At 26.3% G+C, this 15,514-nt stretch overlaps 1 protein-coding gene across 1 annotated transcript in view; it reads right to left on the bottom strand.

The window, feature by feature from the left end:
- The window catches only part of LOC110533259 (uncharacterized), a 49,923-nt gene that overhangs the window by 5,140 nt on the left and 29,269 nt on the right, over positions 1-15,514 (bottom strand). Inside the window, exons 6-7 of the mRNA XM_036989466.2 lie at positions 3,277-3,418; positions 377-523 (exon numbers count right to left, since the gene is read on the bottom strand). Coding sequence (XP_036845361.1) covers positions 377-523; positions 3,277-3,418 — 289 coding nt within the window. The remainder of the gene's footprint in view (positions 1-376; positions 524-3,276; positions 3,419-15,514) is intronic.

Raw genomic sequence — 15,514 nt, 5'->3', positions numbered from 1 at the left:
TGAATAAGGTGCCTAGAGTAAACTAAATCCGACACTGATTAACGAGAAGTTGATCTTTAAAATGGTGTATAATATTTGTATGTTTGTTTAATTTTGAGATTTATTTTGTTTTGAATTTGGCGAAGTGGGACGATGCCGTCCCGGAGAAGTAAATGAAACAGGTTAAAACCAAACAAACCACATACCATTGAAGGGAAAGGCAAGTTACAACCTAGTCAGTTGCACAACTGAATGGATTCTACCAAAATGTGTCTAAATGTATATTCAACTGATCGTCTTGATAGTAGCCTACAGAAATGATGGATTATGTCAGTTTATTTTGTGCCTTTATTTAATCAGGTAAGTCATTGGAATGTTGATGTGGCTGCAGACTGACCTGTCGTTCACTCCCTGAGCGATGAAGCACACAGGATAGTACCCTCCCTCCTCATCCTCAGTGGGCGTCCATCTTAGAAGGTACTCTCCTGGGACAGTGGTGTTCTCTGTGATACTGGAAGGTCCACTCACCAACAGCTCTGAAACCCTGAAACACACAGGGAGAAAAAAATACAATGTCATTATTATTTTAGATTTATTATATTATTATTATTATTTTTCATTATGAACCCCATTAGCTTAAGCAGCAGCTACTCTTCCTGGGGTCAAAACATACAACATGACATTATATGTAACATTAATAGACAAGAAAAGATCAAGGACAGAACTGCATCGCTTCAAAATATGAATCAAATGAATAAAAAAGTCCTGTATTGAAATGGAAAGTGTTACATGTTGAAGATAAAAATGGCTTGAACAAAGTTGACATCAGTTTATGTATTGACTGTAGATGTCAGATCAGTTTATGTATTGACTGTAGATGCCAGATCAGTTTATGTATTGACTGTAGATGTCAGATCAGTTTATGTATTGACTGTAGATGCCAGATCAGTTTATGTATTGACTGTAGATGCCAGATCAGTTTATGTATTGACTGTAGATGCCAGATCAGTTTATGTATTGACTGTAGATGCCAGATCAGTTTATGTATTGACTGTAGATGCCAGATCAGTTTATGTATTGACTGTAGATGCCAGATCAGTTTATGTATTGACTGTAGATGCCAGATCAGTTTATGTATTGACTGTAGATGCCAGATCAGTTTATGTATTGACTGTAGATGCCAGATCAGTTTATGTATTGACTGTAGATGTCAGATCAGTTTATGTATTGACTGTAGATGTCATATCAGTTTATGTATTGACTGTAGATGTCATATCAGTTTATGTATTGACTGTAGATGTCATATCAGATTATGCATTGACTGTAGATGCCAGATCAGTTTATGTATTGACTGTAGATGTCAGATCAGTTTATGTATTGACTGTAGATGTCATATCAGATTATGCATTGACTGTAGATGCCAGATCAGTTTATGTATTGACTGTAGATGTCAGATCAGTTTATGTATTGACTGTAGATGTCATATCAGTTTATGTATTGACTGTAGATGCCAGATCAGTTTATGTATTGACTGTAGATGCCAGATCAGTTTATGTATTGACTGTAGATGTCATATCAGTTTATGTATTGACTGTAGATGTCATATCAGTTTATGTATTGACTGTAGATGTCATATCAGTTTATGTATTGACTGTAGATGTCATATCAGATTATGCATTGACTGTAGATGCCAGATCAGTTTATGTATTGACTGTAGATGTCAGATCAGTTTATGTATTGACTGTAGATGCCAGATCAGTTTATGTATTGACTGTAGATGCCAGATCAGTTTATGTATTGACTGTAGATGTCAGATCAGTTTATGTATTGACTGTAGATGTCAGATCAGTTTATGTATTGACTGTAGATGCCAGATCAGTTTATGTATTGACTGTAGATGTCAGATCAGTTTATGTATTGACTGTAGATGTCAGATCAGTTTATGTATTGACTGTAGATGCCAGATCAGTTTATGTATTGACTGTAGATGTCAGATCAGTTTATGTATTGACTGTAGATGTCAGATCAGTTTATGTATTGTAGATGCCAGATCAGTTTATGTATTGACTGTAGATGTCAGATCAGGAACCATATCAGTTTATGTATTGACTGTAGATGCCAGATCAGTTTATGTATTGACTGTAGATGCCAGATCAGTTTATGTATTGACTGTAGATGTCAGATCAGTTTATGTATTGACTGTAGATGTCAGATCAGGAACCACATCAGTTTATGTATTGACTGTAGATGTCAGATCAGTTTATGTATTGACTGTAGATGCCAGATCAGTTTATGTATTGACTGTAGATGCCAGATCAGTTTATGTATTGACTGTAGATGCCAGATCAGTTTATGTATTGACTGTAGATGCCAGATCAGGAACCATATCAGTTTATGTATTGACTGTAGATGTCAGATCAGTTTATGTATTGACTGTAGATGCCAGATCAGTTTATGTATTGACTGTAGATGTCAGATCAGTTTATGTATTGACTGTAGATGTCAGATCAGGAACCAGATCAGTTTATGTATTGACTGTAGATGCCAGATCAGGAACCATATCAGTTTATGTATTGACTGTAGATGCCAGATCAGGAACCAGATCAGTTTATGTATTGACTGTAGATGCCAGATCAGTTTATGTATTGACTGTAGATGTCAGATCAGTTTATGTATTGACTGTAGATGTCAGATCAGGAACCACATCAGTTTATGTATTGACTGTAGATGTCAGATCAGTTTATGTATTGACTGTAGATGCCAGATTAGTTTATGTATTGACTGTAGATGCCAGATCAGTTTATTTATTGACTGTAGATGTCAGATCAGTTTATGTATTGACTGTAGATGCCAGATCAGGAACCAGATCAGTTTATGTGTTGACTGTATATTTGTATTTGTGTTCATTACGGATCCTCATTAGCTGCTGCCAAGGCTTTAAAGTGTGTGTGTGTGTGTGTGTGTGTATGCATATGTGTGTGTGTGTGTGTGTGTGTGTGTGTGTGTGTGTGTGTGTGTGTGTGTGTGTGTGTGTGTGTGTGTGTGTGTGTGTGTGTGTGTGTGTGTGTGTGTGTGTGTGTGTGTGTGTGTATGCATGTGTCTGTGCCAATGTTTGTGTTGCTTTACAGTCCCCGCTGTTCCATAAGGTGTATTTGTATCTGTTTTTTAAATCTGATTGTACGGCAAGGGAAGAGCAAAAACCCGCTGACACACCTGTTGGTGCAACTATTGCATTTAAAACCCCTGATTTTAGTCTCTACCTATCGGCTAAGTGTTTCCATGTTTCCTTTCTCTTACGTGGACTGGGTAGCCTGTGCTCTGACAGTGATTTCCAGGGGTTGGTCTGCAGAGGCGTAGAGCAGTGCACCCTGGGCTGGTGTTGGAGACAGGAAGATGGGTAGGTACAACCCCTCCATACAGGATGTCACCGGGGGGTCCACTGAGAGACAAACCATGGAGTTGAGATACAACACACAGCGTCATGTTTTTCAGTATAAATCATTACCACAACCACTTTACGATGCTACTTCTACTACTGGAAACAAGCCACAGGCATCATCTTATTCTCTATGAAGAGAAACAACTTGTTAGAAACTACCTAGATAGAAAGATAAACTACCTAGATATAAAGATGAACTATATAAATATAAACTACCGAGATATAAAGATAAACTACCTAGATATAAAGATAAACTACCTAGATATAAAGATAAACTACCTAGATTTAAACTACCTAGATATAAAGATAAACTATATAGATATAAAGATAAACTATATAAATATAAACTACCGAGATATAAAGATAAACTACCTAGATATAAAGATAAACTACATAGCTATAAAGATAAACTACCTTGATATAAAGATAAACTACCTAGATATAAAGATAAACTACCTAGATATAAAGATAAACTATATAGATATAAAGATAAACTACCTAGATATAAACTACCTAGATATAAAGATAAACTACCTGGATATAAATATAAACTACCTGGATATAAAGATAAACTACCTGGATATAAAGATAAACTACCTAGATATAAAGATAAACTACATAGATATAAACTACCTAGATATAAAGATAAACTACATAGATATAAAGATAAACTACATAGATATAAACTACCTAGATATAAAGATAAACTACCTAGATATAAAGATAAACTACCTAGATATAAAGATAAACTACCTAGATATAAACTACCTAGATATAAAGATAAACTATATAGATATAAAGATAAACTACCTAGATTTAAAGATAAACTACCGAGATATAAAGATAAACTACCTAGATATAAACTACCGAGATATAAAGATAAACTACCTAGATATAAAGATAAACTACATAGATATAAACTACCTAGATATAAAGATAAACTACATAGATACAAACTACCTAGATATATAGATAAACTACCTAGATATAAACTACCTAGATATAAAATAAACTACCTAGATATAAAGATAAACTACCTAGATATAAAGATAAACTACCTAGATTTAAAGATAAACTACCCAGATATAAACTACCTAGATATAAAGATAAACTATATAGATATAAACTACCTAGATATAAAGATAAACTATATAGATATAAACTACCTAGATATAAAGATAAACTATATTGATATAAACTACCTAGATATAAAGATAAACTACCTGGACATAAATATAAACTACCTAGATATAAAGATAAACTACTTGGATATAAAGTTAAACTACCTGGATATAAAGATAAACTACCTAGATATAAAGATAAACTACCTAGATATAAAGATAAACTACCTAGATATAAAGATAAACTGCCTCATATAAACTACTTAGATATAAAGATAAACTACCTCATATAAACTACCTAGATATAAAAATAAACTACCTGGATATAAATATAAACTATATAGATATAAAGATAAACTACCTAGATATAAAGATAAACTATATAGATATAAAGATAAACTACCTAGATATAAAGATAAACTACCTCATATAAACTACCTAGATATAAAAATAAACTACCTAGATATAAAGATAAACTATATAGATATAAAGATAAACTACCTAGATATAAAGATAAACTACCTAGATATAAACTACCTGGATATAAAGATAAATTACCTAGATATAAAGATAAACTACCTAGATATAAAGATAAACTATATAGATATAAACTACCTAGATATAAAGATAAACTATATAGATATAAACTACCTAGATATAAAGATAAACTACCTAGATATAAAGATAAACTACCTAGATATAAAGATAAACTACCTAGATATAAACTACCTGGATATAAAGATAAACTACCTAGATATAAACTACCTGGATATAAAGATAAACTACCTAGATATAAAGATAAACTACCTCATATAAACTACCTAGATATAAAGATAAACTGCCTCATATAAACTACTTAGATATAAAGATAAACTACCTCATATAAACTACCTAGATATAAAAATAAACTACCTAGATATAAAAATAAACTACCTAGATATAAAGATAAACTACCTAGATATAAAGATAAACTACCTAGATATAAAGATAAACTACCTAGATATAAAGATAAACTACCCAGATATAAAGAGAAACTATGTAGATATAAACTACCGAGATATAAAGATAAACTACCTAGATATAAAGGGAAACTATGTAGATATAAACTACCTAGATATAAAGATAAACTACCTAGATATAAAGATAAACTACCTAGATATAAAGATAAACTACCTAGATTTAAAGATAAACTACCCAGATATAAACTACCTAGATATAAAGATAAACTATATAGATATAAACTACCTAGATATAAAGATAAACTATATAGATATAAACTACCTAGATATAAAGATAAACTATATTGATATAAACTACCTAGATATAAAGATAAACTACCTGGATATAAATATAAACTACCTAGATATAAAGATAAACTACTTGGATATAAAGTTAAACTACCTGGATATAAAGATAAACTACCTAGATATAAAGATAAGCTACCTAGATATAAAGATAAACTACCTAGATATAAAGATAAACTGCCTCATATAAACTACTTAGATATAAAGATAAACTACCTCATATAAACTACCTAGATATAAAAATAAACTACCTGGATATAAATATAAACTATATAGATATAAAGATAAACTACCTAGATATAAAGATAAACTATATAGATATAAAGATAAACTACCTAGATATAAAGATAAACTACCTCATATAAACTACCTAGATATAAAAATAAACTACCTAGATATAAAGATAAACTATATAGATATAAAGATAAACTACCTAGATATAAAGATAAACTACCTAGATATAAACTACCTGGATATAAAGATAAACTACCTAGATATAAAGATAAACTACCTAGATATAAAGATAAACTATATAGATATAAACTACCTAGATATAAAGATAAACTATATAGATATAAAGATAAACTACCTAGATATAAAGATAAACTACCTAGATATAAAGATAAACTACCTAGATATAAACTACCTGGATATAAAGATAAACTACCTAGATATAAACTACCTGGATATAAACTACCTGGATATAAAGATAAACTACCTAGATATAAAGATAAAATACCTCATATAAACTACCTAGATATAAAGATAAACTGCCTCATATAAACTACTTAGATATAAAGATAAACTACCTCATATAAACTACCTAGATATAAAAATAAACTACCTAGATATAAAAATAAACTACCTAGATATAAAGATAAACTACCTAGATATAAAGATAAACTACCTAGATATAAAGATAAACTACCTAGATATAAAGATAAACTACCCAGATATAAAGAGAAACTATGTAGATATAAACTACCGAGATATAAAGATAAACTACCTAGATATAAAGGGAAACTATGTAGATATAAACTACCTAGATATAAAGATAAACTACCTAGATATAAAGATAAACTACCTAGATATAAAGATAAACTACCTAGATTTAAAGATAAACTACCCAGATATAAACTACCTAGATATAAAGATAAACTATATAGATATAAACTACCTAGATATAAAGATAAACTATATAGATATAAACTACCTAGATATAAAGATAAACTATATTGATATAAACTACCTAGATATAAAGATAAACTACCTGGATATAAATATAAACTACCTAGATATAAAGATAAACTACTTGGATATAAAGTTAAACTACCTGGATATAAAGATAAACTACCTAGATATAAAGATAAGCTACCTAGATATAAAGATAAACTACCTAGATATAAAGATAAACTGCCTCATATAAACTACTTAGATATAAAGATAAACTACCTCATATAAACTACCTAGATATAAAAATAAACTACCTGGATATAAATATAAACTATATAGATATAAAGATAAACTACCTAGATATAAAGATAAACTATATAGATATAAAGATAAACTACCTAGATATAAAGATAAACTACCTCATATAAACTACCTAGATATAAAAATAAACTACCTAGATATAAAGATAAACTATATAGATGTAAAGATAAACTACCTAGATATAAAGATAAACTACCTAGATATAAACTACCTGGATATAAAGATAAACTACCTAGATATAAAGATAAACTACCTAGATATAAAGATAAACTATATAGATATAAACTACCTAGATATAAAGATAAACTATATAGATATAAAGATAAACTACCTAGATATAAAGATAAACTACCTAGATATAAAGATAAACTACCTAGATATAAACTACCTGGATATAAAGATAAACTACCTAGATATAAACTACCTGGATATAAACTACCTGGATATAAAGATAAACTACCTAGATATAAAGATAAAATACCTCATATAAACTACCTAGATATAAAGATAAACTACCTCATATAAACTACCTAGATATAAAAATAAACTACCTAGATATAAAAATAAACTACCTAGATATAAAGATAAACTACCTAGATATAAAGATAAACTACCTAGATATAAAGATAAACTATATAGATATAAACTACCTAGATATAAAGATAAACTATATAGATATAAACTACCTAGATATAAAGATAAACTATATAGATATAAACTACCTAGATATAAAGATAAACTATATAGATATAAACTACCTAGATATAAAAATAAACTACCTAGATATAAAGATAAACTACCTAGATATAAAGATAAACTATATAGATATAAACTACCTAGATATAAAGATAAACTATATAGATATAAACTACCTAGATATAAAGATAAACTATATAGATATAAACTACCTAGATATAAAAATAAACTACCTAGATATAAAGATAAACTACCCAGATATAAAGAGAAACTACCTAGATATAAAGATAAACTACCTAGATATAAAGATAAACTACCTAGATATAAAGGGAAACTATGTAGATATAAACTACCTAGATATAAAGATAAACTACCTAGATATAAAGATAAACTACCTCATATAAACTACCTAGATATAAAAATAAACTACCTAGATATAAAGATAAACTATATAGATGTAAAGATAAACTACCTAGATATAAAGATAAACTACCTAGATATAAACTACCTGGATATAAAGATAAACTACCTAGATATAAAGATAAACTACCTAGATATAAAGATAAACTATATAGATATAAACTACCTAGATATAAAGATAAACTATATAGATATAAAGATAAACTACCTAGATATAAAGATAAACTACCTAGATATAAAGATAAACTACCTAGATATAAACTACCTGGATATAAAGATAAACTACCTAGATATAAACTACCTGGATATAAACTACCTGGATATAAAGATAAACTACCTAGATATAAAGATAAAATACCTCATATAAACTACCTAGATATAAAGATAAACTACCTCATATAAACTACCTAGATATAAAAATAAACTACCTAGATATAAAAATAAACTACCTAGATATAAAGATAAACTACCTAGATATAAAGATAAACTACCTAGATATAAAGATAAACTATATAGATATAAACTACCTAGATATAAAGATAAACTATATAGATATAAACTACCTAGATATAAAGATAAACTATATAGATATAAACTACCTAGATATAAAGATAAACTATATAGATATAAACTACCTAGATATAAAAATAAACTACCTAGATATAAAGATAAACTACCTAGATATAAAGATAAACTATATAGATATAAACTACCTAGATATAAAGATAAACTATATAGATATAAACTACCTAGATATAAAGATAAACTATATAGATATAAACTACCTAGATATAAAAATAAACTACCTAGATATAAAGATAAACTACCCAGATATAAAGAGAAACTACCTAGATATAAAGATAAACTACCTAGATATAAAGATAAACTACCTAGATATAAAGGGAAACTATGTAGATATAAACTACCTAGATATAAAGATAAACTACCTAGATATAAAGAGAAACTATGTAGATATAAAGATAAACTACCTAGATATAAACTACCTGGATATAAAGATAAACTACCTAGATATAAACTACCTAGATATAAAGATAAACTACCTAGATATAAAGATAAACTACCTAGATATAAAGATAAACTACCTAGATATAAAGATAAACTACCTAGATATAAAGATAAACTACCCAGATATAAAGAGAAACTATGTAGATATAAACTACCTAGATATAAAGATAAACTACCTAGATATAAAGATAAATTACCTGGATATAAAGATAAACTATATAGATATAAACTATCTAGATATAAAGATAATCTATATAGATATAAACTACCTAGATATAAAGATAAACTATATAGATATAAACTACCTAGATATAAAGATAAACTATATAGATATAAACTACCTAGATATAAAGATAAACTACCTAGATATAAAGATAAACTATATAGATATAAACTACCTAGATATAAAGATAAACTATATAGATATAAACTACCTAGATATAAAGATAAACTATATAGATATAAACTACCTAGATATAAAGATAAACTATATAGATATAAACTACCTAGATATAAAAATAAACTACCTAGATATAAAGATAAACTACCTAGATATAAAGATAAACTATATAGATATAAACTACCTAGATATAAAGATAAACTATATAGATATAAACTACCTAGATATAAAGATAAACTATATAGATATAAACTACCTAGATATAAAAATAAACTACCTAGATATAAAGATAAACTACCCAGATATAAAGAGAAACTACCTAGATATAAAGATAAACTACCTAGATATAAAGATAAACTACCTAGATATAAAGGGAAACTATGTAGATATAAACTACCTAGATATAAAGATAAACTACCTAGATATAAAGATAAACTACCTCATATAAACTACCTAGATATAAAAATAAACTACCTAGATATAAAGATAAACTATATAGATGTAAAGATAAACTACCTAGATATAAAGATAAACTACCTAGATATAAACTACCTGGATATAAAGATAAACTACCTAGATATAAAGATAAACTACCTAGATATAAAGATAAACTATATAGATATAAACTACCTAGATATAAAGATAAACTATATAGATATAAAGATAAACTACCTAGATATAAAGATAAACTACCTAGATATAAAGATAAACTACCTAGATATAAACTACCTGGATATAAAGATAAACTACCTAGATATAAACTACCTGGATATAAACTACCTGGATATAAAGATAAACTACCTAGATATAAAGATAAAATACCTCATATAAACTACCTAGATATAAAGATAAACTACCTCATATAAACTACCTAGATATAAAAATAAACTACCTAGATATAAAAATAAACTACCTAGATATAAAGATAAACTACCTAGATATAAAGATAAACTACCTAGATATAAAGATAAACTATATAGATATAAACTACCTAGATATAAAGATAAACTATATAGATATAAACTACCTAGATATAAAGATAAACTATATAGATATAAACTACCTAGATATAAAGATAAACTATATAGATATAAACTACCTAGATATAAAAATAAACTACCTAGATATAAAGATAAACTACCTAGATATAAAGATAAACTATATAGATATAAACTACCTAGATATAAAGATAAACTATATAGATATAAACTACCTAGATATAAAGATAAACTATATAGATATAAACTACCTAGATATAAAAATAAACTACCTAGATATAAAGATAAACTACCCAGATATAAAGAGAAACTACCTAGATATAAAGATAAACTACCTAGATATAAAGATAAACTACCTAGATATAAAGGGAAACTATGTAGATATAAACTACCTAGATATAAAGATAAACTACCTAGATATAAAGAGAAACTATGTAGATATAAAGATAAACTACCTAGATATAAACTACCTGGATATAAAGATAAACTACCTAGATATAAACTACCTAGATATAAAGATAAACTACCTAGATATAAAGATAAACTACCTAGATATAAAGATAAACTACCTAGATATAAAGATAAACTACCTAGATATAAAGATAAACTACCCAGATATAAAGAGAAACTATGTAGATATAAACTACCTAGATATAAAGATAAACTACCTAGATATAAAGATAAATTACCTGGATATAAAGATAAACTATATAGATATAAACTATCTAGATATAAAGATAATCTATATAGATATAAACTACCTAGATATAAAGATAAACTATATAGATATAAACTACCTAGATATAAAGATAAACTATATAGATATAAACTACCTAGATATAAAGATAAACTATATTGATATAAAGTACCTAGATATAAAGATAAACTATATAGATATAAACTACCTAGATATAAAGATAAACTGCCTCATATAAACTACTTAGATATAAAGATAAACTACCTCATATAAACTACCTAGATATAAATATAAACTACTTAGATATGAAGATAAACTACCAAGATATAAACTACTTAGATATAAATATAAACTACTTAGATATAAAGATAAACTACCTAGATATAAAAATAAACTACCTAGATATAAACTACCGAGATATAAAAATAAACTACCTAGATATAAAGATAAACTACCTAGATATAAAAATAAACTACCCAGATATAAAGATAAACTATATAGATATAAACTACCTAGATATAAAGATAAACTACCTAGATATAAAGATGAACTATATAAATATAAACTACCTAGATATAAAGATAAACTACCTAGATATAAACTACCTAGATATAAAAATAAACTACCTGGATATAAATATAAACTACCTAGATATAAAGATAAACTACCTAGATATAAAAATAAACTACCTAGATATAAAGATAAACTATATAGATATAAACTACCTAGATATAAAGATAAACTACCTAGATATAAAAATAAACTACCTGGATATAAATATAAACTACCTAGATATAAAAATAAACTACCTAGATATAAAGTTAAACTACCTGGATATAAAGATAAACTATATAGATATAAACTACCTGGATATAAATATAAACTACCTAGATATAAAAATAAACTACCAAGATATAAAGATAAACTACCTAGATATAAACTACCTAGATATAAAAATAAACTACCTGGATATAAATATAAACTACCTAGATATAAAGATAAACTACCTAGATATAAAAATAAACTACCTAGATATAAAGATAAACTATATAGATATAAACTACCTAGATATAAAGATAAACTACCTAGATATAAAAATAAACTACCTGGATATAAATATAAACTACCTAGATATAAAAATAAACTACCTAGATATAAAGTTAAACTACCTGGATATAAAGATAAACTATATAGATATAAACTACCTGGATATAAATATAAACTACCTAGATATAAAAATAAACTACCTAGATATAAAGATAAACTATCTGGATATAAAGATAAACTACCTAGATATAAAGATAAACTACCTAGATATAAACTACCTAGATATAAAGATAAACTACCTAGATATAAACTACCTAGATATAAAGATAAACTACCTAGATATTAACTACCTGGATATAAAGATAAACTATATAGATATAAACTACCTAGATATAAAGATAAACTACCTAGATATAAACTACCTAGATATAAAGATAAACTGCCTCATATAAACTACTTAGATATAAAGATAAACTACCTCATATAAACTACCTAGATATAAATATAAACTACTTAGATATGAAGATAAACTACCAAGATATAAACTACTTAGATATAAATATAAACTACTTAGATATAAAGATAAACTACCTAGATATAAAAATAAACTACCTAGATATAAACTACCGAGATATAAAAATAAACTACCTAGATATAAAGATAAACTACCTAGATATAAAAATAAACTACCCAGATATAAAGATAAACTATATAGATATAAACTACCTAGATATAAAGATAAACTACCTAGATATAAAGATGAACTATATAGATATAAACTACCTAGATATAAAGATAAACTACCTAGATATAAACTACCGAGATATAAAAATAAACTACCTGGATATAAATATAAACTACCTAGATATAAAAATAAACTACCTAGATATAAAAATAAACTACCTAGATATAAAGATAAGCTATATAGATATAAACTACCTAGATATAAAGATAAACTACCTAGATATAAAAATAAACTACCTGGATATAAATATAAACTACCTAGATATAAAAATAAACTATATAGATATAAACTACCTAGATATAAAGATAAACTACCTAGATATAAACTACCTAGATATAAAGATAAACTACCTAGATATAAACTACCTAGATATAAAGATAAACTACCTAGATATAAAGATAAACTACCTAGATATAAAGATAAACTATATAGATATAAACTACCTAGATATAAAGATAAACTGCCTCATATAAACTACCTAGATATAAAAATAAACTACCTAGATATAAAGATAAACTACCTAGATATAAAGATAAACTACCCAGATATAAAGAGAAACTATATAGATATAAACTACCTAGATATAAAGATAAACTACCTAGATATAAAGGGAAACTATGTAGATATAAACTACCTAGATATAAAGATAAACTACCTAGATATAAACTACCTAGATATAAAGATAAACTTCCCAGATATAAAGATAAACTATATAGATATAAACTACCTAGATTTAAAGATAAACTTCCCAGATATAAAGATAAACTATATAGATATAAACTACCTAGATATAAAGATAATCTACCTAGATATAAAGATAAACTATATAGATATAAACTACCTAGATTTAAAGATAAACTTCCCAGATATAAACTACCTAGATTTAAAGATAAACTTCCCAGATATAAAGATAAACTATATAGATATAAACTACGTAGAAATAAAGATAAACTATATAGATATAAACTACCTAGAAATAAAGATAAACTATATAGATATAAACTACCTAGATATAAAGATAAACTACCTAGATATAAAGATAAACTACCTAGATATAAAGATAAACTATATAGATATAAACTACCTAGATATAAAAATAAACTACCTGGATATAAATATAAACTACCTAGATATAAAAATAAACTACCTAGATATAAAGTTAAACTACCTGGATATAAAGATAAACTATATAGATATAAACTACCTGGATATAAATATAAACTACCTAGATATAAAAATAAACTACCTAGATATAAAGATAAACTATCTGGATATAAAGATAAACTACCTAGATATAAAGATAAACTACCTAGATATAAACTACCTAGATATAAAGATAAACTACCTAGATATAAACTACCTAGATATAAAGATAAACTACCTAGATATTAACTACCTGGATATAAAGATAAACTATATAGATATAAACTACCTAGATATAAAGATAAACTACCTAGATATAAACTACCTAGATATAAAGATAAACTGCCTCATATAAACTACTTAGATATAAAGATAAACTACCTCATATAAACTACCTAGATATAAATATAAACTACTTAGATATGAAGATAAACTACCAAGATATAAACTACTTAGATATAAATATAAACTACTTAGATATAAAGATAAACTACCTAGATATAAAAATAAACTACCTAGATATAAACTACCGAGATATAAAAATAAACTACCTAGATATAAAGATAAACTACCTAGATATAAAAATAAACTACCCAGATATAAAGATAAACTATATAGATATAAACTACCTAGATATAAAGATAAACTACCTAGATATAAAGATGAACTATATAGATATAAACTACCTAGATATAAAGATAAACTACCTAGATATAAACTACCGAGATATAAAAATAAACTACCTGGATATAAATATAAACTACCTAGATATAAAAATAAACTACCTAGATATAAAAATAAACTACCTAGATATAAAGATAAACTATATAGATATAAACTACCTAGATATAAAGATAAACTACCTAGATATAAAAAAAAACTACCTGGATATAAATATAAACTACCTAGATATAAAAATAAACTATATAGATATAAACTACCTAGATATAAAGATAAACTACCTAGATATAAACTACCTAGATATAAAGATAAACTACCTAGATA

The sequence above is a fragment of the Oncorhynchus mykiss genome, chromosome 10 (genome assembly GCF_057628025.1).
Source record: "Oncorhynchus mykiss isolate SJ-2025 chromosome 10, ASM5762802v1, whole genome shotgun sequence".
Taxonomy (NCBI): domain Eukaryota; kingdom Metazoa; phylum Chordata; class Actinopteri; order Salmoniformes; family Salmonidae; genus Oncorhynchus; species Oncorhynchus mykiss.
Note: the sequence above shows the minus strand (reverse complement) of the source record. Positions and strands in the feature narration are given on the sequence as shown.